The 25,635-nt window shown below is 41.7% G+C and overlaps 1 protein-coding gene across 1 annotated transcript; it reads right to left on the minus strand.

Annotated features, from left to right (window-relative positions):
- Positions 1 to 204: 204 nt before the first annotated feature.
- On the minus strand, positions 205 to 10,574 carry LOC101783948 (probable UDP-N-acetylglucosamine--peptide N-acetylglucosaminyltransferase SEC). The gene is made up of 28 exons (XM_004952434.3): positions 10,111 to 10,574; positions 8,615 to 8,760; positions 8,424 to 8,522; positions 8,255 to 8,305; positions 7,506 to 7,622; positions 7,373 to 7,429; positions 6,612 to 6,731; positions 5,825 to 5,887; positions 5,652 to 5,730; positions 5,267 to 5,376; positions 5,129 to 5,182; positions 4,988 to 5,055; positions 4,780 to 4,882; positions 4,427 to 4,629; positions 4,232 to 4,328; positions 3,740 to 3,811; positions 3,562 to 3,638; positions 3,362 to 3,478; positions 3,195 to 3,279; positions 2,944 to 3,111; positions 2,079 to 2,189; positions 1,906 to 1,992; positions 1,699 to 1,826; positions 1,431 to 1,513; positions 1,205 to 1,310; positions 965 to 1,111; positions 764 to 884; positions 205 to 649 (listed from the first exon to the last, which is right to left on the minus strand). The coding sequence occupies exons 1-28, from the start codon at positions 10,361 to 10,363 to the stop codon at positions 536 to 538; spliced, it is 3,036 nt and encodes a 1,011-aa protein (XP_004952491.1). The 5' UTR covers positions 10,364 to 10,574; the 3' UTR covers positions 205 to 535.
- Between the last annotated feature and the right edge of the window lie 15,061 nt (positions 10,575 to 25,635).

A 25,635-nucleotide genomic window follows, 5' to 3' on the forward strand; every position in this document is an offset into this window, starting at 1 on the left:
TCAGTTGTTAATTCACTGAACAAAAATTGTAACCTGCTCCCATATATCTAGATCCATAATAATATATATATCTAGATCCATAATAATATATATGAACCTGGAAAAGTCAAAACGAACTATAATATCTCGATGCATAATAATATCTAGATGCATAATAATATATATGAACATAAAAAAGTCAAAACGAATTATAATTTGGAACGGAGGGAGTAAAAGATTTCACAATGATTTCCTTGATGATTATACTGTTTTATCATATTGCAACCGCAACATAGACCTGGAGTAATACTCCGTACAAGTTACAACTCGGGAGTTTGGACCAATAACACCTGGTTACTAATAAATAGACTTTGGTAACAATAGTGATAACAATACAGACTACCCCTACAATCTTCTGGTAGTGTACATAGGTTAGCCTCCACAGAGGTGATGTGCACGGCAGGACAGGCGGCGTCTAACAAGCACCTGGAGCGGTCACATACTAGTATGCTAACTCTCGCCTTATTTACACAGCCGGGCTAGTAATGCAATTTCGTTAGCGGTCAAACGGGAACGTGCTGTTGTCCTCTTCCACCTTAAATGGCTCTGGGTGGCGGCCAGAGCAATACAGGTTCCACATCTTGTAGTAAGCCCTTTCAAGGTTGCGCACCTGGGACAGTTTGCATGTAGTACGGTCAAAATTCAAAACTTAACACCAAGATGACAAATGTTCAGGGATTGTACAGGAGAATTTGACAAATGTTACATTGTTCAGAGAACTTACCCATCGCGCTGTATCAAATAATGGGCAGGTCATTCGAACTTCCTTCAGTTTACTAGTCAGTGCTTGAAGCTTTGCCGGATTTAGCGCAAGCTCAACTGCTCTTTCCTCATACTCCTTCATGCTAGTAAAACCAAGAAATAAAAAAAGTAAGCCTTTGCAAGATTTCATTACGATCTATGAATTGGTACTGTCCATATTTACCTGCTAACAATCATCTCTTCCCCAAGCCCGGTAGCTACACAGAGGGAACCAGCTACTCTGGTTGCCATCTTCTCTAGCGGAAGGGTGATCATTGGTAAACCAGCCCACAGTATGTCAGTGCCAGTGGTGTGCGCATTACAGAGGGGTCTGATCCAGAAATATCACAAGGGACAGAGAATGCATATTAGTTTTATGGTTTTGAGCTTATGGTTTAAAACGAATTGTAGGCATAGAACATACGTGTCCAGGAAAAGGTCTGCCAGTTGACTGCGTCGTATATGCTCATTTTTCATGGCAACATCTGTGAATACGATTTGATCTGGTCTTACTCCTCTAGCAGCAGCATCTGTATAGGAGGAGGGGAGGTTTTTTTGGCATTGCAGATGTTAAACAAACTGCCTTCATTTGAAGCTTTTGTTTACAAGGTAGAATTAACACACGAAAAGCTTTTGTTTAGGGTACTTACGTGATCTTACTCTAGTTTCACCAGCTGCTGGGAATCTTAGAAGCCATAATGCGCTGTTGGGAACACGTTTGAGAATATTGCACCTTAAGAATGAGTAGAGAGCTGAAGATTAGTAATATCCCAGATAAAGACTAGCCCAACAAACAGAAAAAGAAAAACTAAATGATCACTCTAATTCATCATAGCACCATTGGGAAATCAGAAAAAGAAAATTAGATGCATCAAACTTGCAGTACATATAAGGAACATGTAGATAGTTGACAGTTACCATGTATCAAATATTTCTGGATCCATCTTATAAAGCTGATTGAAGCATGCAAAAATAAATTTATCCTCAGGTAATCCATAATCAGATCTTTTATGTGGACATACGGGGGTGAGACAGTCTTGATTTTTCTGGTACAACAACACATTTAGTAATCATAGATCATATCAACGAAAAGGGGAAAACAGAACATGAAGCATGAAGACAAACCTGCTTGTAGTCATTGACAAAATAGCAATGAGGCAAATGGACGAGCTTTTCTGAATATATATGTGCATAGCAACTTGGAGAAACAAACTGCAGAACAATTATAGCAAACCACCTTCAATATAAATCGATCAGGCCAATCAACTATTAGACTAGAACCTTAGATGCTATCATACCTCATCAGTGACCAGGTAGTCTATGTATGCAGCACCTGTTGTGCCAGGGAACCCCATGTATGAAACTTGGATAGGAGCTGGTTGCAATGCAAAAATTTCATTCCTGGCTCCCTGTTTCAATCAAGTACATGTTCAGAAGGTGAACAGCAATGCAAGGACACCAAAAAATAGTGTAAGGCTGGGCGCGGACAAACAATATAGAGAACTGCCTGCTGTGTTCAAAAATTACTACAGCCCTGTTTGGCACAGCTCCAGCTCTGAGATCCATGAATCTGCAGTTTGTAGACTAAATTTAAAGTGTTTTAAATATTTATATATAGTCTAAACTATAAACTAAACGATTCAGTTAAATGCTCTTGGCATACCTCAAGCTCCAGATCCACGATTTCTTGGAGCTACATATATGATACACCCAGCTCCAAGAAATCTGAGCTGCTCTGCCAAACAGGGCCTATACAATCACATTTAAGTCCTGACTTGAGAATATTCCATAGCAAGGTTGTCTAGGGGAAATTTCTGTCCTGTCTTCAGATTGATTCCATAGCAAGGTTTTCTAAGGGAATGTGCATCCATATCACCACTTGCGAGGCATTTCATCTATACCACCAGGCTAGTCAATGACGTGGGGTCGGGTTCTACATCTCATGGATACAGGGTGATGGTATAGATGGAAAGTGCACACTAAAGTGGTGGTATGGATGAAACTATTCCTTGGAATAAATGATTGCATAAAGAACCACACTATACATTCAGCACAAGAAAAGCAAGAACCAGACATTCGAAGATACTGAACATGAGAAACAATAACAGACAGATATGTAAAAGTAACAGCAATATTTGCTGAATGGATAGCATGATTTATTACCTTTGTGTAGCCATTAAGATTTATCAATATCTGTATCTTGTCTTGATTGATAAGTCTGGCGATCATATCAGAGTTCATGGCAGAGACATCAACAAAATGCTCTGCCTCAGACTGAATACGCTGCCTCCATTCAGTACCATCATTTTGACTCAGTGCATAGCAAAAGACCTGTTGTTCCATTAGTGAGTCAGAGATAGAGAACCTTGCAACATAACCAATGTAAAAAAAACAGTGAATGGAAATGAAATTACCTCGATATTTTCACGATCATGCATTCCAAATACTGACCCCATGAGATGGGAGAGGGGATGATTTCCAAAATCACTACTCACATATCTGTAATATGGGAAGCCCGGTTACTTTTTATGTTGCATTAACCTTTCGGATTCAATTCACACAAGAATCTTTTTGTACATACCCCACCCTGAGTCGGCAGTGTTTACCCTCCGCTTTTACAGGAACAGGTGGTGGATGCACAAAAGACGGCAGCCCAAAACGAGAAGCAATCAAGGAACAATGAGCTGCATATTTACGGCTGCCAAGAAAAAGGGTGACATTAAGAAAACAAGAGAGAATATTTTAATTAATGCTAAAGAACAGAATGTGATACAACGATACCTTATTTCCAATGCAAGCATCGGATCGATAGGATAGGCAATGGCATGGAAAGGTTGCACACTTGGAAGTACTGACATCTGTAGGAAGCAAAGACAAAAAAAAATAATCTAAGTTGGACAGGAAAGGGTTACCCCATTTTCAAAAATGGAATTTCATTCGATTTTACAAAAGCGCTAACCTTTATTTGCCTTCTTATAATTTCTTCAACGTCACGAAACATGGCATCCCTGTTTTCCCAGTCACAGACACACTGCAGTGGTCCAAAAGAAAATGTTACACATTAGTAGCGCTCCTTGAAAAGGTCCATTGTTTAAAATCACTGGCCCAAAAGCTCGGGACCATAAAGGCAAGAATGCTGAGAAAGCTGTAACACAAATCCAAATATCCAATGTAAGAAAACATCAAGTTTATCCCAACGGAAGCTTTGTAGATCGATATAATAAGCAACTAAACCTACATCAGTGATTTCTATCAAATGTGACTAGTTAACTCGCAGCTGAGTTATTTGTCTGTCCTGCTGTATTAGTTTGCTCATTAGAGACAAAATAAAAATTATCAATATGTTGTAACATATCTTTTTTTCCCCCCTGGAAGTTACAGGTTATATACAGTCTTATTTGAATTTTAATTTCATAAATTCACTAATGAGTACAGAACAGTTGCAATTAACCTGTAAGGTATGAAGAAGATTGCAGGTTGCCTCTGGAAAATCAGGACGCAGCTGGAGAGCCTGTTTGTAGCTAACTATAGCTGTCTCTACGTTCCCACTGCAGAAAGGTTATATTTAACAATACAAACAAAAAAATAATGCCAGAAATTAAATGCAATACATTAATACTGCATAGGCTTGAGATCTGTAGAATACCTATCCTTGTAAGCTGAGGCCAAGTTGGCATGGGCTTCAGCCATGTTTGGTCTGATCCTTGCAGCATGGATATAATCCTGAATTGCTTCATTGACTCTACCAATCTCCTTGAATGTATTCCCTCTATTAACTAGTGCATCAGCTGCTGCAGGATCTATACGAAGAACTTCAGTGTAACATGTGATAGCATCAGCATAGTTTCCCTGGTGCATATACGAAATAGCAAAATCAGGGATAAAAACACCAGGAATGGGTGTGGATGTTCAAGAAACTATTTAATTTGAACAGAAAGGAAAAAAAAAGATGTCCTACAAGTAAAATATGATTAAGCATGATGAACGAAAGAAAGCCACCTGTTGCTTGTATATCACAGCCAAATTGTTAAGTGGGGAAGATAATCCAGATGTCACAGATATAGCTGCTTTGTAAAATGATGCAGCAGCGCTTATTAGGTTCCTGCAGTGTATTTTTGTCATCGTGAGCTTATGACCATCTCTTTGTGGTCATAGAAAATGTTATTTCCTTCTATATTTAAAAAATATGCAGGTATAAGAATCTCACCACTCCATATATATGTTTCCTAGGTTTGTCAGGGCTTGCGGGTGGTTTGCTTGCAATGCAAGGCACGACTGCATAAATAAAACTAGATCACAATCAGAGCTACATGAAACAAGAAGTAAAACTGATAGCAGGAAAACATACTCGGTAGCAGTTGATTGCTTCTTCCACTCGACCAGCATCTTTAAGTGCATTGCCCTGCAAAGGCAAAACCTGTCACCTAATTTTTTTGAATTTATACATACAGTACTGTTGACAAAATGAGGACCACCAGTGACTAACCATGTTGTTGTACGCTTCGACAAACTGTGGATCGCAGACTATAGCTTGATTGTAACAACGAATTGCCATATCAAGCTGGCCTTGCTCATAGTAGATAGTAGCAAGATTACCTGCACGAAAATGTTTCCCCTACCTTTGTATTACGAGGTATACTAAGGCTCTACTTTGAAGGTAAAGAAAGGACCATTCTCTTGTAAGCTTGTTCGCATCTCACCCGAGATGAATATCTAAATGAATGAACTCAAAGGGTAATCTTTAATCAGTATTTATTTTTATTTTTGTGCCAAAAGTTCAGTATCTTTTTTTTAGAAATGATAAGATACCCTGATACAGAGAGAAGAAAACCAGGGTTTGACAAAATACTAATATAAGAATTATATCTCACCATAAGCCATAGCATAGTCAGGGCGTGCCTGCAATGCACGTTGATAACACATAATGGCATCTTGAGGCATTCCCAAAGCCTGGACGACCAAGAAAAATATTAGATCTAGTTTTCCTCCTAGAACAAAGTTATCACTGCAAGCAGGATATTTTTGTCACAGACGATAAACTTACCTTATAAACATTCCCCTGGTTAAGATATGCATCAGCGAAGGATGGCTTAAGTTTAACAGCTTCCTGAAATTTTAAGAAAAGTAAAGACGTCAACATTCCCCATCAACTTGACAAGTGGGACGCTCAAAACAAGGAAAGGCTTTACCATTCACTCTGATATCATATTACGCAGGCACTATAGGACAATATGTGTGTTAATCTCAAATGAGAGAATGATAAAAGCACTATATGAGAATTTGGGAGCATATAGGTAATAAGTGAATAAGGATATGCTAAGCATGTAATCAGTCCGATTGTTCAAGTTTAAATTCCATATTACGCAGGCACTATAGGACAATATGTGTGTTAATCTCAAATGAGAGAATGATAAAAGCACTATATGAGAATTTGGGAGCATATAGGTAATAAGTGAATAAGGATATGCTAAGCATGTAATCAGTCCGATTGTTCAAGTTTAAATTCCATTTATTACAACGAGAAAACAATTTATTTCTATACATTTGGAATGCACGGAAGATAAGGTACATCACCATGAATTTAAATACAAAAAAAGAAAAGAAAATCTCTACGATAAAGCATGGCAATAAAAGCAGCGGAACAACAATTTAGCAAAATATTTGGCAAAACATTTGCCAGAAACCACCGTTGTGCCAGTACAAATGCATGAAGCAACTTTCATGCACAAAAAAAATCAACTTAGGACCTAGCGGACCTAAAAAAGTGTGAAATCAAGCATAATTGATATCAACTAGTGCATTGGTCAAATGAATACAGTTGTTGCATTTACCTTGTAATACATTAAAGCTTTGTCTAGGTCTCCTGCCTCCATAAACAAACCAGCAAGATTTGACCATGCGATTGCAAAGTGAGGATCTATGCGTAGTGCCTCGATGTAGCAACTATATGCCTGCAATTACAATCAATATGTCAAAACACAAAAGATATCAGTCTACACCAGGGGCGCTAAGTGCTCAAGCGAACAAATAACAAAATCGACATAATCTTTATGTTCAGCATCATCCTCATATCAATGTACAAGATCTCAAAGCACAGTTTAAATTGGCAGATTTCACAAAACACACTAAATTGACTAAACCATCACAAACAACATATTTATGACCTTGTTTAAAAAAAGTGATCTTTACATTGTATAGCAGTTGTATAGCAGAACTGCAAGTTTAAAGTCATATATCAAAGAACTCCATATTTCATGCCCCTTTATGACAGAAATACAGATTTTGTGAACTCTGGTATCCAAGTCCAAAGGCTTGATGTATGCCACAGAATGCGGATTTTGACTTTGGACATCGGTAACTGAGTTTGTAAATCCGTAGTTCTATAATAGTTTGGTGAAATTATATGGCTTTGTGAAATCTACTTCAGAATGCAATTAGCCAGTTAACAAGAAAATGTAGAACCTATGGAACAGATAAGAGGATATGCATGCACGCCAGATGACCAAAAAACAATTATCGGTACAAAAGCAGAATTTGAATGAGTATGAAACAGTGACAGGTACAAAAGCCAAAAAATGGTTAAGTTGCTCACCTCTTGAATGAAACCTTGAGCTTTCATCAGATTTCCAAGATTACTGTGTGCATCAACCTAAGTCAGCACAAAATGGCATCAGTTCACAAATAAGTAGATATACTAACAATTTCACATGAACAAATGTACATACCAATCTAGGGTTTATGGCAAGTGCTTGTCTACAGCATTGAGCTGCTTCATTCAATCTCCCCTTCCGTGTATATGCGCTAGCAAGATTTGACCATGCATCACAGAAGTTTGACCGCAGCTAAAAGATCCATAGGAAGACAACAAATGAGGACCATGTATTTGATAAGAGCAGAAGTCAGAGAAGTGGCAATAAATTAATTCACAGACAACTCAGTAAAATGATTGATTATGTCACAAGTACGAGGCATCAGTAAGAGAAAAACAAAATATCAACAGCACACAAGGCACGGGTGCAAGGAGAACGACAGCGCGGCGCTGGGGCGGATGGAGCAGAGGAGGCAAAGGTAAAGCATTGGGCAATGCTAAAAGCCTGAAAGTTTCGGAAGATGAGTACCTTGCAGCGACTCAAAATTTCATACCTGCACACAATGTCAATCTCCATCGCTGGGAAAGACACCTAGTTGCGCTAATACCATCAAAAACTACCTAGATACGGCTAACTAGGCTTGTCTAGAACCCTCAAGACAGCCAGACTGCCAGACCATTTAAATCAATGTTCAGCCTCTAAACTAGGTGGTTTACCACCATCTAGCACGTGGCGTCTAGTTACCACCTAGTCATCCTTGATGACCATATAGGCAGACACATCCAGAAGAAATAAATTACTCAAAACAATGAAAACAACCGAAATCAAAAGAAAGTAAAAAGTAACATGCAAACAAGGAAAATATAATAAGAATAAAGGCAAACCTGAATGGCAGTAAGGTAGTAGCGAATTGCAAGATCAATATCGCCTTTCTCCTACACATAGAAAATCCATCGACCTCAGAATTGGCAAATACAGGCTTCTCAAAAAAGATGCATGTATATAGAGTAGAGTAGGCAATAAATGATGTTTGCCAAACTCTCACTAAACTACCTTCCAAGCATTCGCCATATTGCCGTAGCACTCCGCGAAGTGTGGATCTATGGCAAGAGCCTCCTCATTTTTTGCAATGCACATGTCATAATTACGGATCTGCAACAAAAAAGGAATTCAAGCATGTCAGAAAATGTAGGGTAGAGAAAGCTAACACCCATGCTTGGAAAAACATGAAACGAATTAGTCACCTGATAGTAGATAGCTCCTAGGAGGAGGAGGTTATCAGTTCGACGTGGGTTCTTCTCATAAACAACATTGCCATGCTCTAAGGCCTCTCTGTACTTCCCTGTCCTGTAGTTCTGATGAGCAAGTGCCAAATGCCTCTCTTCATCAGCTACACAATACAAGTAACCAATAAAAAGTTTCATTAGGCGTACAATCAACATACATTATAAACATAGTGAAAATGACACTGAGCAGGCTTGAAATGATGATTTTGTTTCATGTGAACAAAACAAGATAATTCACGTTCATGTTCATGTTTCCCTCCCACTAAGTTCCAGATAAAGAATATCAGTTGTAAATCTATTTCATGCATACTTTACTTCGAATAAAAGTTACTCCTGCTAGCACAATGCAGCACGCCACGCTGGACCTAAAGGCAATTTCAAGGATCAGTCCATTATTTATGGAATTCATGAGACGTGAGTTCCCATGTGACTTACAGGTGAAGCAAGCATGAGCTTTGAACAAACATGAACCGCCAAAGTCACTCTTTCAAACATTTGAGCACTAAAGTATACCATTTGGCAATCAGAATTGGTATTCCCAAGCAAGCTGGGGTGAGCTTCAGTTGAAAAATTCAAGAGAGTGAAATGCACAATGTTAGCTGCCAGTACCGAACTCATTCATCCCATGCTACAGACGAATGATGCTTCTTGGTTTCTTGCTAGTTGCTAATGTATGCTACCCCTAACATAAACCTAAAGTAACTGGTAAATGCCACAAACTTGTGCAGTTCTCCTCCATAATATGATGTTTTTGGCTGAATTTTATCAGGGCAGCAACTAATTGTTCAGAGATCAACACGCAGTTGACAAAATCATCAATCTCCTCACTAAACCCAGGAGATAAAGATATCGGCTCTGTTGACTGGTTGGAATGGCAAAATAGCCTCAACAGTTGGTCATCACCCAAAAAGTAATCAAATTCTATTGCTTGCATTTTGTTAGATTTACACAAGCTGTTTTGATACAAGTATGTTTCTGGAAGAAAAAAGCACGACATCCATTTCCCAGAAAGCTATGCTGCTAATGCAAGGCACCTCCAAATTTGCAATTTCTAAAGATAGACCGACGCTAAAGGTGTGAACCCCATACAGATATAGACTACAAGAAACTAAGATAGCCTATACTATTTTTCTAGAACCTTTTGTGCCCACTTCTCCCAGTTGAGAGTCGAAGCAGTCCCACGATCACACCTCCAAGTTGCAATTCTTAATTTGAATAGACCGAAAAGTTATATATATTCCTCCACCTACTAAAAAAGAAGAACAAAACAACACCATCGAATCTCCGCAGAGGCACCAACAAAGTAGTATCCGTTTCTCCAAATCTAATACACCAAACAAGGGAGCGAGAAGGGGGAACCGGTAGATCTTAGAACACAAGCTCGAATTCCCTCAAACACGGACGGTCACAACACAATCTAGGGAGGGGAAAAAAACGCTTGCAGCTAGAGTCACCTCCTGCGAGCTGGCCGGGCTTGGGCTTGGACTCGGGCTGGGCCGCCCTGTCGTCGAGCGGCGCGGGCGGCAGCAGGAACGAGGCGGGCGACGGGGCATTCCTCGCGGGATCCTCCAGCTCCCCGCGGCCCAGGAACCCTAGCCAGTCTCCTCCGCCGCCGCCGCCAAGCACCGCCGGCTGCGGGGCGTGGTGGCGCGCGTCGCCGCCGCCGGCGACGGCGCCGCCGTGCTGCTGCTGCTGCAGCGAGAGCATCTCCGCCCTTGCGGCGGGGAAGGAGAAGCCTCCCTGGCGCGGGCGCCGGCCGGAGGGCCCAGATCGCCGGGCGGATCGACCCCTCGCCGCGCGAGAGGAGGCGGGGAGAAGGGTGCTTGGAGGCTTCGAGAAGAGGGGAGAGAGAGAAGGGGGACCGTATCGGGACTCGGAACTTCGGAGACGCAGGATGCTGCGGCCTGCGGGAGGAGAGAGAGAGATAGGTGGAGAGGGCTTCGGCGAATTTTATATGAGGAGAGAGACTGCGATGGCACAGTAAAAAACAAGGGTGGCGAAAGGGGAGCAGTCAATTTCGATAGATTTCCTTTTTCCGTTGCCTTGCCATGCCGCCGAGCTTTGCAAGCCTATTTTTTCACCCAAGGATTCGTGGATTTATATGTTTGGTTCCGTTTTCGTGGTATTTTTAGTATTTCTATCTGCTCCTCGTACATGCCCTCTTGGGAAGCTCAGCTTCTCGAAGCTTTCTTCAAAAGAGTATTAGTGTCTAAGTACAATTAGCCAGGCCCTTTGAACAAAGGAAAATCATAGAATCATGAAAAGTTACAACTCTATAGGAAAATTTCCTATGTAGTACTCATCCATCCTAAATTATAAGTCATTTCAAGAATCTTAAAGAGTCAAAGTATCTCAAGTTTGACCAAATTTATATGATAATATAATAACATTTATGATGTCATCTAAGAATCATTAGATTCTTCATCAATTATATTTTTATAGTATACCTATTTGATGTCATAAATCTTTATAATTTTCTCTATAATTTTGGTCAAACTTGAGATGCTTTGACTCTCCAAGATTCTTGGAATGACTTATAATTTGGGATGGAGGGAGTAGCTCTTAAAAAAAGATTGCATCATATAAAAATTCATTAGAATTTGTATGGGACGCATAGTCCATAGGAATTTTGAAGAACAATTGACATGAGATTGCTACTCATGTAAAGTTTACTTTGTACCTCTCTCTTCGAATCTTGCATTTTTCTTGTATTGCAACCAAATGCTACTTTTTAAAAAATTTCATGCATTTCAAATTCGTGTAGGGATATAGCAATTTTCATGCAACTCTAATTTTGTGTTTTTCTTATTTCTACATTTTTAGAATCACATGTTTCAAAGGGATCTTTAGGATTTTCTAACATATATTTATAGGGTGTTTGGTCTTATAGGTACTCGTGATTCCACAGTACGTGGAATGATCTATTGTGATTAGTATGTGGAATGATCTATTGTGATGCGTAACGAGCTTGTTTGGTTTTGATCCTGGAAAAGCTGCTTGTGCCAAGCAGCGCATCATGACCAGGGCCGGTTCTAAGATTAGATTTCAAGGGTCTTAAGCAAACTGAAACTATGAGCCTTTAATCTATTTTTTCATCTATAAAATACAAAATATATTTATAAAAAATAAGATATTAGTATTGATAATATGTACTAACACCTAAATTGCGAAGAAAAATAAACATTAGAATTAGAAGTTTGAAATCCTAAAAAATCTACTCACTCCGTTCCAAATTATAAGTCATTCTAACTTTCTTGGAGAGTCAAATCAGTTTATGTTTGACCAAAATTTTAGAGAGGATCACAAAAGTTTATGGTACCGAATGAATATATTATGAAAATATATTTAATGAAGACACTAATAGTACTTATTTGATATCATGAATGTTAGTATTTTATTGTATCAATTTGGTCAAATTTGAGATGCTTTGATCCTAAAAAAAGTTAGATAACTTATAATTGGAACAGAGGGAGTAAGAAACAGTAATATGCTAAGAAAAAATTTACTCACCGATCAGAGCAGAGCATCATGAGAACTCGTATTAGTGGCGAGAACAGAGATTGTGATTGATTTGCTCATCTCCTTTTGATTTCATGGATAAGGATCAGATTAGATGCTGGAGGGCAAGCACAAGGCCGCGTCGCTTTGATTTTGCGGCGATAGAGATGGATACGATTCATACGAATGTACGGATTTGTTTACGTTCTGCGTACTCTGGCAGCTAGCACACTAGCACGCCTGTTGGCCTCGTTGCCTCAATTGCAGGCATAGTGTGTATATTTAGGCCTGGTTTAGTTCCTAAATTGGGAGTGGCAAAGTTTGTATTTTGCCATAAATGCGCAACTGTAGTATTTCGTTTGTATTTGTGAATTATTGTCCAAACATTGACTAATTAGGCTCAAAAGATTTGTCTCGCAAAGTACAACAAAACTATGCAATTAGTTTTTGATTTCGTCTACATTTAGTACTCCATGCATGTACCGTAAGTTTGATGTGATGGAGAATCTTCTTTTTGAATAGTGCCAAAGTTAGAAAAGAGGAACTAAACAAGGTCTTAGAGGTATTACACGTAAGATGTTGGGCCCTCCTCTGGTATGGGCCCTTGGCTGTCGCCCCTAGTGCCCTAGGGTCAGAGCCGGCCCTGATCGTGACGCTCAATTTCGTGTGCCTACGGTCTGGATCCTACCTGGGCATAGTTGCTCGGCTCCAGGTCTCATCCAAAACAAACCCAACATGAATTATTGAACAGAAGGCTTCCATCAGAACATCAATTAGGGATGTACAACACTATAGATATGTGCTGTTTGCAAGTACTTAACATGTCGCATATAGACATCAAACACAAACAATTTACATTTTGTCAATTAAGCTGTCTACAAACTATTTAATACATGCATTCACATATAACCAAGCATATATATGAACTTTGTATGCTATTTTGTTGCTTGGTTCGAATTATAGTTTCACATATTTTTATTACAATTTCTAGTTCTGTACGTCTACGTCTGGCAAATATGGCAACACTTTTGTTTAGTTTTAATCCGAAGCATTGCATCCAAAGATTGAAGGATTATTGGTTAGCTTTATCCGCGGCTTCATGATGCATCCATGGATGAGGAATCCCACCCATGCCTTGGCGCCCTAGCAAGATATTGTCAGAGAAAATTGGCCGGCGCTCGTGGTGCCTCAGGTATAGTCAGACCTTCAATATTAACCAGGTTAGTGCCATAGCCGGATCCAGCACCTGAGATAGGCACCGCTAGCGTGCCCTTTCTCTCCGTGCTGAAAAACGCTCTGTTGCTCCTGCACCATTGTTGCCATCACCAACCCCCCCCCCCACCCCGCCCCAACCCTCAAAACAAGTCTCACTGCAACAGATCTGATGGAGCAAAAGTCGGCTGGGAACATTTAGTACAAAAGCACGCCATCTCTCCCCCTCTCTGCTCATTTTAATACCATAGATGTCGAATAAAAATTCTAAAGTGATAGATGGCACATTAATTACTACCATACAATTCATTAGGAGTAGAGGCAAAATTGACGAGGTGGGAGACTAAGAATTAATTGTTGCTATACAACCTCTCACTAAAAGTTTAGATAAAGAAGACTATGATGGGGAAGGAGGGAGTGGGGGAGGAGGTGCAAAACGGGTGGCTGCACGGAGAGTGGTCTTTAATTTTTTGTGCTTCCTCTCTCGTGTATTATCTCGTCTTGGAACCGACCTTTTATCACACCTTAGGTAGTTAAGTTTGTCCAACAATAACTAGTGCTTAGTTATATGGCAGTTGGTAAGTCAGTTCTCTCCGCTTCAACCTGACTAGCATGGCATGTTTTCTAGCCTCACTTTGATATAACGATCATTTGATCTATAAAACCATGATGTGATAATAATGAAACATACACTTAGAACCGAATGACTTCGGTCATGGAATTCAGATTGGATGCTCATGTTGGTCAAAAAACATATACTCCCTAAGTTACAAATAATTATTGATTTTGACTTCTAATATATAGTTTTATATGCATATAGATATATACTATGTCTAAATATATATTACAAACTATGTATCTAGAAAAGTTAAAATGATTTTTTCAGTTAACAAAATTAAACGCATCCGCTAAATTAATCACTAGAATCCAAAGCAAATCTCCACGGCTATTTCAAAATCTCGCCGGATCGAGCGTGCTCATCCCCTAGTAATCAATTCCTGCCCATCCCTCTCTGGCAGTGACAGGGGCATATGTTCGGTGCCGCTTCTTTAATGGCGCGCATGGCACTAATAAAGGACTTTGTACTCGAGCATCCCGGACCCATCCCATCCCACTCTCTTCGTTCTAAAAAAGAATGCAACTCTTCCTTTCCAAAAAGTGAATCAATTTTAAATTTCATCAAATTTATACAAAATAGTACTAATATTTATGATGCAAAATAAATATCAATAGATTAATTATAAAATATATTATACTAAATTTATTTGGATACGTGAATGTTAGTATTTTTTATAAATTTGATCAAATTTGAAATTGTTTGATTTCTCGGGAGGAGAGTTACATTTTTTGACAGACAGAGTAGGTTAGGTACGGCAGTCAATCATCCCCTCTTCTCGAGATAAGCGTCGGGCGGGCTTTGGTTAGGCGGCGCGGCATTTCGGTGTGATCCCCTGAAAATCTCTTCAGATCGCTTTGTTTAATTCTATATTTTATTTACGCAGGGAGAGGTGAGATTATTATTTAATTAATTAAAAGAAGAGGAAAAGAAAATCGCGAAAGCGACAGAGATCCGTCGAACACTGCTCCTGCTCGTGCTCTGCTCCCATTGGAGTCTCCCGAGCCGACACTTTCGACCTGGCAGGCTCGCGCCGAATCGTCCAAGTCTGACCCGGACGCTGCACCGGAAGCCTCGGCCCGGATCCGCTGCGCCGGGGCGCGGTTGGTCGCCTGCTCCCGCGTCGCCGACGTGTGGCCGTTGTACGTGCTGTCACAGAGATGGGAGCCGCAACGGATCCTCCGGGGCCTCCGCGCGCGACATGTGTAAGGAGAGAGGACACGGAGTCCGGGACCCCTCCCCTGCCGTCTCAGCCAGAAATGCACCGCACGCGGGTCACCACGTTCTGTTTTTCTAGAAGCCGTTGCTCTCCCCTTTTCTTTTCCGGAGAAAGGGATCGTTAGCATTTGAACGAATAGAGGTCTTTGCGACAAGAGTAAAGCACGATCAGTCGGCTGTGTCATTTAGATTCTCGTACTATCAAAATGCATACATAGCTTCTTAAATTTGGGCTGAATGCCATTTAGATCCCTATACTCTCAAAATGCGGATCTCACTTCCAAAATTTAGTTTCGGATATCATATCAGTCCCTAAACTCTTAAAATGCAGTGTCATCCCACTAATAGAACAAGATGAGATCAATTTTTATGCTTTGAAGCAAGCTATTACTTTTATTAGCACATTTCCTAACTTGTTTTCTTGCTCCTTCAGCTTCTCCCAATATCCGTCCGTCCATAATTTATCTTATAAACCAATTATTTTAGTAGTAAGTGCAACTAGTTATTCAAAATTGAACAATCTTTCAAGAATAATAGAGCACGTCTGTTATGTGCACCTAGCAAGTTAAGATATTACCTCCAAAGTAAATATTCTGGATTCAACGGATCAATATTCTCCACACATATTGAGCTAAAATTCACTTTTCTTAATATAATTAAATTACATCTATGTAAAAAAAATTTATGAATTTAATTGAGATGACAATGCTTCTAGAGAGTATATGAACCTAAATGACACCCAAAGTCAAGTTTAGGATGCTAGATCTGCATTCTGAGAGTATATGAACATAAATGACATCCGAGGCTAAGTTTAGGGAGACAAATATGCATTTTGAGAGTACGGTGACCTGATTGACACGGCCGAACAAGTTTAAAACTTTACTCTTACAAGAATTACTCCGCTAATTCAAAATGAATGGAAGTATTCCAATTTTAAAAATCAAATTTTATAATATTGAGCACGAACAAATGAGTCAAATTACATGCGTCATTGGTGTATAAAAATTACAAGAGTAATATTTCAAAGATGTTTTTCATATGGCATTGATTTATAGCCATCGATGGATCAAACTACACGTCTAGCAGTTCTTTTTTAAAGTCCTAATACTCCAACAACATGACCCTATTTGAAAACAGCTGATACAGCGTGGCCTGGTTTTTCGAGTGCTCGATTCAGCATAAGGTTCGTATTTTTTAATTTATTTAAAGAATTAATCGACACTATTTTTTCAATAATAGGCGACATGCCTGTCGACAACGATGCGCCAATAGTAAACTTGAGCACAGCGTGGACCGAGCTTGGAAAAAGTCCGGAATGATTTGAGCTTAAAAAAATGTGACCAAGTCCGCCCACGAATAGCTTTCGAGCTGGCCATTTCGAGCCGGGCCGGACCTCCCAGTATTTTTTAGTTGGAAAATAAATAAAAATAATAATTGGGTCAGGCTTAGCCTACCCTAATTTTTTTTCAGGCCATCAAAATGCGTGCCACACCTGGCCCTATAAAGTTCATGGGCTGGGCTTAGCCCGACGGGTTTGGGCCAAGCCAAATTTGCTCAGATCCAGCTAACGGTGATTTTATCAATTTTAAGTTAAGGATTTGCCGGCTTTGTATGCTCATATACGTAGGGTTACATGTGGATTTCTAGGGATGAGTTTGCATGCGTTTGTATGTACGTCTGTACTGTATGATGCTTTGGTGCTTTGGTTTCGTTTGCTGACAATATGTTGTTTTGGTCTGTGAAATAGAGTAAACCGGTGCTCGGTTTGGTTTAAGAAATGAGTGGTAATTAACCATTTTGCAACAGTCAAACATGAACGCTGGCGCGTCTACATAACCAATTGCCACGATTAGACTCGGACCTAGGGTCGGATGATTCTGATCATCTGGTCCGGCGAAACCAAACACGCTGTAAACAAAAGGTGAGAGGACCGTTCCTACGGGAAGTGAGCCTAACCTCTAACCATCCATCGAGTCCCCTAACTCGAGTACCTATTTCTTTTTCTTAGGCATGTATTACTAGTATCTACTTCTTGCAGCTACTTTAGAATAACTTTTTATTGGCAAGTATCTTCACCTACAAACAAACCGTCCTCTTTACCAAAAAAAATGAGAAAATGCTTCTTTCCTTCGAGACTTGAGGTCGTGGGTTCAAATCCCACGGACCGCGCACGCGCATATTACGCGTGAAATTCGCGTGACTTGTGACTTGCGACGATGCGCGTGTGCGGGGGCATCCCGGCTCTTTGTCAATTTTTTCCTTTATTTTTTAGGTGCAAAGTCGTTTAGTACCAGCTTTTAGTACCGGGCATTTTGGCCGGTACTAAATGGCGTGGCATTTAGTACTGACGGGCGTGCGAACGCCGGAGGGGAGGGTCCGAGGAGACCCCCTTTTTAGATTTGGTCGGGGGCTGAACAAGCTGAACTCCCAAAACAGCACGGGTGGTGAGCATAGAGAGATTTTTACCCAGGTTCAGGCCTTCCGGAGGATAATAGCCCTATGTCCTGCTTGTGTGTATATTTTTGCTGTAGAGTATGAACTCGAGAATACATGGGAAAAGTTTGATCTTGAGCTCTGGAATCTGAGGGAGGAAGAAGCCCCCCATCCTTGCCCTAGGTCTCCTCTTTTATAATCCAAAAGGGATCCCACACCAGGCATCACAAATGAAAATAAAGAAGCCTGACCCTCACAGTTGGTGGGACGTTGCATAGGTGCCGACATGCCACCGCCCGTTGGGGTGTGCTGGCCACCTCTTTCTTTATTGCATGCATGCATCTCCTTGTCTTGCAATCTTCACCGTGGACCACATGCTCTCACGCTGGGTGAAAAGAGCAAGTGGGTGGAGAGAGAGAGCACATGACTGCCACCCCCTCATGATACATCTTATCATTGGGACCGCACCTAGGAGCTTCATGCATGTATTATTGTAGAGGAGTTGCTTTGATCTTGTCTTGTTGCGGTGTATGCATGCTGCCACCCCTCTCTCGTATCATTAGCCTGGCAGCACACCTCTCTCATATCATTAGCCTCGCAGCATGACGCCATTTATCGCCGCTCGCTCTGCGAGTTGCCAAAGCTTTTCCTTCGAAGCGAAGCATGCTTGCTCCCGGGATCCTTCGCAGTGCAGTACCTTGAGGCCTCCGAGCTCTCGGGACCTAATAGCCAGGCAGGCCCATTCCACATACCCGCCCTGTTGGGATACGAGGTAGGCTACACTAGCGCAAATCAAAAAATTTCTACCGCGTAAATCAGGAAAACTGTCGTATAAGGATCACGGGATTACCACTCAACGCACTACTGGTGCGGAAGATGTAGATTCACGTCGATGCAGCGAAGTCGATCAACGTAGTCATACGTAGTCGATCACGTCGACGTCCAGCAGCTCCTCAGCAGCTCGTCCACGTGCAGCAAGATCTCCCTTGTGCCGCGGCTCGTCGTGGCTCGTCGACGGCTCGTCCAAGTGCTGCAGGTGCAACACCTCCAAGGTATCCACACGTGCAGGGAGGAAGCATCGCAAGCCGGACTGCTAGATCCGTGAGTTGCAACAGGCGAGGGCGTGGGAGGCGCGGCAGATGTGTTTCGCCAAAAGGTGTAAACCCTAGGGCGCCCCCACCCCTCTATTTATAGAGGTTCCTAACGGGCCTCTGGGTCCGAGGCCCATTAGTACTTCTAAACCTAATCCAACTCGGATCACATCCGAATTGGGCTTCCAGCCCCTTAAGTGTGTGACCCTATGGGTTCGGATACGTATAAACATGGCCCGAGTACTCCTACTCGGCCCAATAGTCGGTAGCGGCCTCTAGCAAGACGTGCCAACTCCTATATGCACACGAAGATCATATCAGACGAACCATCACAACATTATATACATGTTATTCCCTTTGTCTCACGATATTTGATCTAGCTTCAAGCCGACCGCTCTTTCTCGATCCTGTGATTCGGAATACCTTTGTAGGTCAACTCTTAACCGTACGTAGCATGGCTATGCATTTTCGGATCCGATCACTCGAGGGGCCCAGAGATATCACTCTCAATCAGAGAGGGGCAAATCTCATCTTGATTGACCACGTCTCACAGCATGCTTCTTGACAAACCCGAAAGCTACCTTTATAACTACCCTGTTACGGTGTAGCGTTTGATAGCCCCTAAGTAGGTCAATCCACATCTTGAATACATGCGACAATCTCAGGTCTAAGGACAAAGCGTATATGTTGTTTAAAGAGAGAATTACTTCTCGTGTTGGGTCAGTCCTAGCACATGTCTCCACATGTGCCCACATTATTAGTTCAACATCTCCATGTCCATGACTTGTGAAACATAGTCATCAACTAATACATGTGCTAGTCTAATATTCATGTGTGTCCTCACATGAACTTCGACTAGGGACAACTTTAGAATAACCATACAAGTAAAGGGTTTCACACACAATTCACATAATTGCAAATCAATTCAAGTAGCCTTTAATGAATATTCAAGGAACACAATATAAATCATGAATACAAATGGAATATCATCATCTCTATGATTGCCTCTAGGGCATACCTCCAACAGTCTCCCACTTGCACTAGAGTCAATTTAGAAGGTACTTAATACCCATAGCTCTTACATGCGCATCATGCTTAGCCTGCGGGAGTGGTTTTGTCAATGGATCAGAAATGTTCAGATCCGTGTGTATTTTGCATATCTTGATCTCACCCCGGTTAACGAAGTCTCGAATGAGATGAAATCGCCGCATTACGTGTTTGTTCTTCTGGTGGTTCCTTGGCTCCTTTGCTTGCGCAATTGCCCCATTGTTATCATAGTAGAGATTCAATGGGCTGGACATATTCGGGAACACACCAAGCTCAATGAGGAAATTACTTATCCAAACACTCTCCTTCGCGGCTTCCGAAGCCACGATGTACTCGGCTTCTGTCGTAGAATCGGCCACCATCTTCTGCTTGGAACTCTTCCAACTAACAGCACCACCATTTAGCGTGAACACAAATCCTGATTGTGACTTTGAATTATCTCTGTCGGTTTGGAAACTAGCATCGGTGTAACCTGTTACAACGAGCTCCTCCTCACCTACATAGACGAGGAACATATCTTTAGTCCTTCTCAAGTACTTAAGAATGTTTTTCACCGCTGTCGAGTGACTCTCACCTGGATCAGATTGATGTCTGCTTGTCATACTTAGCGCATATGAAACATCTGGGCGAGTACTTATCATTGCATATATGATAGATCCAATAGCCGAGGCATATGGCACTCTACTCATGCGATCCCACTCATCAACAGTCGAAGGACACTGAGTCTTGCTGAGATGTATGCCATGTGACATAGGCAAGAACCCTTTCTTTGCCTCTTCCATGCTGAACCGCTTCAACACTTTGTCAATGTAAGTAACTTGGCTTAATCCTATAAGCCTTCTCGATCTATCTCTATAAATCTTAATGACCAGAATATATGCCGCTTCCCCTAAGTCCTTCATCGAAAAACTATTTTTCAGTGAAGTCTTTATGGGCTCAAGCATAGGAATGTTATTTCCAATCAGTAATATGTCATCCACATATAAGATTAGAAATATTACAGAGCTCCCACTAACCTTCTTGTAAACACAAGACTCTTCTTCGTTCTTGGTGAAATCAAACCCTTTGACCACTTCATCAAAACGAATGTTCCAACTCCTAGATGCTTGCTTCAATCCATAAATGGATCTCTGAAGTTTGCATACCTTTCCAGCATTTTTCGGATCGACAAAACCCTCAGGCTGTATCATATACACGTCCTCAGCTAGGTTTCCATTTAGGAAAGCTGTCTTGACATCCATCTGCCATATCTCGTAATCGAAATATGCAGCTATAGCTAAGATAATCTGAATGGACTTAAGCATCACTACGGGCGAGAAGGTCTCGTCGTAGTCAACTCCTTGAACTTGTCAAAAACCTTTTGCGACAAGTCGTGCTTTATAGATGTGAACATTTTCATCCATGTCCTTTTTTCTTCTTATAGATCCACTTGCACTTTATGGCTTTAACACCATCAGGCGGGTCAACCAAGTTCCAAACTTGATTGTGTCCCATGGACTCTATTTCGGATTGCATGGCACTCTGCCATTTTTCGGAGTCTGGATCCATCATTGCTTCTGCATATATCGCAGGCTCATCATTGTCCAACAATAATATTTCCCGCATTTCGCGGAGCCTTGCCAACCTTCGTGGTTGTGGCGGTGCTTTTCTTGCCATGGGTATCTCAACTTGTTCTGCTACGTTAGTATCACTCATTGATTCTTGCCCGATCGTCTTATCTTGAACTTCTTCAAGATGCACTGTCTTTCCACTCTTTTCTCCTTTGAGAAACTCTTTCTCTAGGAAAACCCCGTTCCGAGCGACAAACACTTTGCCCTCTGACCGGTTGTAGAAATAATATCCCAAAGTTTGCTTTGAATATCCCACGAAGATGCACTTATCCGACTTGGGTGTGATCTTGTCCGACTGAAGTCGTGTGACAAACACCTTACATCCCCAAATCTTTAGAAAAGACAAATTAGGAACCTTTCCAGTCCACATCTCATATGGTGTCTTAACTACGGATTTAGATGGTACCCTATTAAGTGTGAAAGCTGCTGTTTCTAGATCGTATCCCCAAAATGACAACAGTAGGTCCGACTGGCTCATCATTTATCGAACCATGTCTAACAAAGTTCGATTACGTCGCTCGGATACACCATTTCTCTGAGGTGTTCCAGGCGGCGTAAGTTGTGGAACAATTCCGCAACTCTTTAGATGATTGCTAAACTCGTGGCTCAAATACTCGCCTCCACGATCAGATCGTAAGGCCTTAATTTTCTTGCCACGCTGATTTTCAACTTTATTCTGAAATTCCTTGAACTTTTCAAAGATTTTAGACTTGTGCCTCATCAAGTAGACATAGCCATATCTACTAAAATCATCAGTGAAAGGTATGAAGTATTGGAATCCTCCTCTAGCCGTCGTGCTCATTAGTCCGCATACATCACTATGTACGAGTTCCAACAAGTCTACCGCTCTCTCAGGAAATCTTGTGAAAGGCGTCTTGGTCATCTTGCCTAGCAAGCAAGCCTCACATGTCTCGTATGATTCAAAATCAAACGAAGTTAGAAGTCCATCAGAATGGAGCTTCTTCATGCGCTTTTCACCTATATGACCCAAACGACAATGCCACAAGTAGGTAGGACTCAAATCATTAGGCCGAGGCCTTTTAGCACTTACGTTACAAACAGATGAACCATCAAGATTTAAAACAAATAATCCATTCACAATAGGTGCAAAACCATAAACATATCATTCTTAGAGATCACACAACCATTATTTTCACTCGCAAATGAATAACTATCCTTCATCAAGCATGAAGGAGATAAAATGTTTCGACTTAAACTAGGAACGAAATAACAATTATTCAACTCCATAATAAATCCTGACGGGAGGTGGAGTTGCATCGTCCCGACGGTCAACGCAGCAACTCTTGCATTATTGCCCACGCGGAAATCAACTTCTCCTCTTTCCATGCTTCTACTTCTTATCATTCCCTGCATCGAATGGCAAATATGAGCAACCGATCCGGTATCAAATACCTAAGAATTAATAATTGTATCAGCGAGAAAAATGTTGTCTATAACATTAACAACAACCGTACCTGAGGTAGAAGTACTCTTACTTCCGCCATTCTTCAACGAAGCTAGGTACTGCTTGCAGTTTCTCTTCCAGTGATCAGGTTCGTGACAATAAAAGCACTCTTTATCTGGAGCAGGTCCAGCTTTAGCCTTGGGCGCTGGGTTTGGCTTGGACACTCCAGCCTTACCCTTCTTCTTCCAAGAATTGCCCTTCTTCTTGAAGGTAGACTTGTTCTGTACAGCCATCACATGGCTGGTACTAGTGCTTTTCTTAATGTCTACCTCTGCTGTCTTGAGCATACCACACAGTTCATTCAGACCCTTCTCCGTCTCATGCATATGGTAGTTCGAGATGAAGTTCCCATAGCTAGGCGGAAGAGATGAAAGAATGAAGTCAGTGGCCAACTCTTTGCCCATTGGGAAGCCCAGCTTCTCCAATCACTGAGTGTAACCAACCATCTTGATTACATGTGGTCCTACTGCTGCGCCTTCTGCTAGCTTGCACTCCAGAAAGGCTTTGGACACATTAAACCTTTCAGTACTAGTCTGTGTCTGGAACATGTCCTTGAGCGCCACGATCATATCATGTGCCTTATGATTTTTTTCAAACTGCATCTGCAGCTCGGGTTCCATGCAAGCAAGCATAAGGCGGCTTACCTCAAGATTAGCATCAAATGCCTTCTTGTAAGCAGCCTTAACGGCAGCAGATGCATCATCAGCAGGTACTGGTGGTAGTGGGGTGTCTAGAACATCTTCCTTTTTATCGGCCCTGAGAACAATTCTCAGGTTACGGATCCAATCCGAGTAGTTTGTTCCATTCAACTTGTCCTTCTCAAGGACCGAACGCAAAGCAAATGGTGTGGTGTTGCTAGGTGCCATTTAATCTACAATAAAAGTAATGCAAAATACACTAACACAAACGTATCCATGATAGAGCAAATCACATTAAACTATTTTAACAGAATCTACTCCCACTAAAATCAATATCCCTCTATTGATACTTAGTGATTCAGGATCCACAACTAACAAGTCTACTAGTGAGCTTTAGCATCACCGCTAGCAAACAAGGTAGATCGGTAAGCAACTTTTGCTAATCATATCACATATGACTCCTGTTGTTGGGTGACATCTCCATGTCTCGGCGCCCAACCTTTATGCCCCAAGATCCTTAACCGTTAAGTTAACCTTGTTAAGCAAACCAACCCTTATGCGTGTAAGTGTCCGACAAAACCCGTCTAATCAAGGAAAACTAGTGGCACCCTAATTTCATAGACCCACCACTAATTGTACAAGACATGGGACGGTGCAAGTTTTAGTTGGGAGGGCATACTAACTTAAACTTTGTGAGGGATCGTTCTACTTCTAACATCACAGCATGCAGAAAGTAAAACATAAACAGAATAGCATTCATATAGTTGTGACACAGTATGGCTCATTTTCATATGGGGATCTCCATCTCCATAGAACCTGTTCACCATGGTGATCTCCATCTCCATGTTCCATGTGCGCCATCCTCCTGGTGATGAGTCCTCCAAGAACTAGAACATGCTATTACGCCTAATAGCTAGTAAAGAAGCTAGTAATGAAGATTACATAGTTGCTTGGATCATCACAGATTGGTACGCAGACCATTAAATACATTAAGGTGACAACACATATGGCTCCTGTTGTGTTGCCGTACGCGCGACACGCAGGTCACGAATGAGTTACACACATGCATCACATACACAAAGGGGCCATACTGATCACAAGATACATACATCCTGCAAAACAGAGTTAAGCGTCCTAACGTTCCAAACTTCGGAGGCCCAAAACTCCATCTTCCAAGCCGAATTTGGGAAATCTAATTTCGCCGAAAATGGCAAAGCAGTTGAATTTCTTGTGTAACTTTTTCTGTAGATCAATTTTCATATAAAATTTGCCCCGATCCGTGATCGTACCGAAAAGTTACGGCTGATTTACCGAAGCATACGCACACGGCAAAATCCCGACCCCGACAGTAGATCCTATCTACTATTGCACATCTCATGCGCCTGGCGTATGAACCTGGATTTCGATTCGACCAATCACATTGATCTTCGCTCACTGCAACTGGAATTACGTATATCACTTAACTCCGATGGCGGAAACCCGACCGGTAGGAGTATGTCGTTACACTACCATAGCAGCAAGAACACGAAACCAGGACATAGATCAAATTGAAAACTCGCATATCTCCATATGCACACATCCCGAATCCAAAACTAAACAGCTACGACTCTGATACCACTGTTGGGATACGAGGTAGGCTACACTAGTGCAAATCAAAAAATTTCTACCGCGTAAACCAGGAAAACTGCCGTATAAGTATCACGGGATTACCACTCGACGCACTACTGGTGCGGAAGATGTAGATTCACGTCGATGCAGCGAAGTCGATCAACGTAGTCGTACGTAGTCGATCACGTCGACGTCCAGCAGCTCCTCAGCAGCTCGTCCACGTGCAGCAAGATCTCCCTTGTGCCGCGGCTCGTCGGCGGCTCGTCGTGGCTCGTCGACGGCTCGTCCAAGTGCTGCAGGTGCAACACCTCCAAGGTATCCACACGTGCAGGGAGGAAGCGTCGCAAGCCGGACTGCTAGATCCGTGAGTTGCAACAGGCGAGGGCGTGGGAGGCGCGGCAGATGTGTTTCGCCAAAAAGTGTAAACCCTAGGGCGCCCCCACCCCTCTATTTATAGAGGTTCCTAACGGGCCTCTGGGTCCGAGGCCCATTAGTACTCTAACCTAATCCACTCGGATCACATCTGAATTGGGCTTCCAGCGC

Source organism: Setaria italica, chromosome I (assembly GCF_000263155.2).
Source record: "Setaria italica strain Yugu1 chromosome I, Setaria_italica_v2.0, whole genome shotgun sequence".
NCBI lineage: Eukaryota > Viridiplantae > Streptophyta > Magnoliopsida > Poales > Poaceae > Setaria > Setaria italica.

Excerpts from the sequence above, each read along its gene's own strand:
- LOC101783948 (XM_004952434.3), bottom strand. The coding sequence starts at position 10,363 with ATGCTCTCGCTGCAGCAGCAGCAGCACGGCGGCGCCGTCGCCGGCGGC. Across the intron at positions 7,430-7,505 it reads TTGCCATAAACCCTAGATTG|GTTGATGCACACAGTAATCT; the intron begins GTATGTACATTT and ends GTGCTGACTTAG. Across the intron at positions 5,183-5,266 it reads TCGAAGCGTACAACAACATG|GGCAATGCACTTAAAGATGC; the intron begins GTTAGTCACTGG and ends TTGCCTTTGCAG.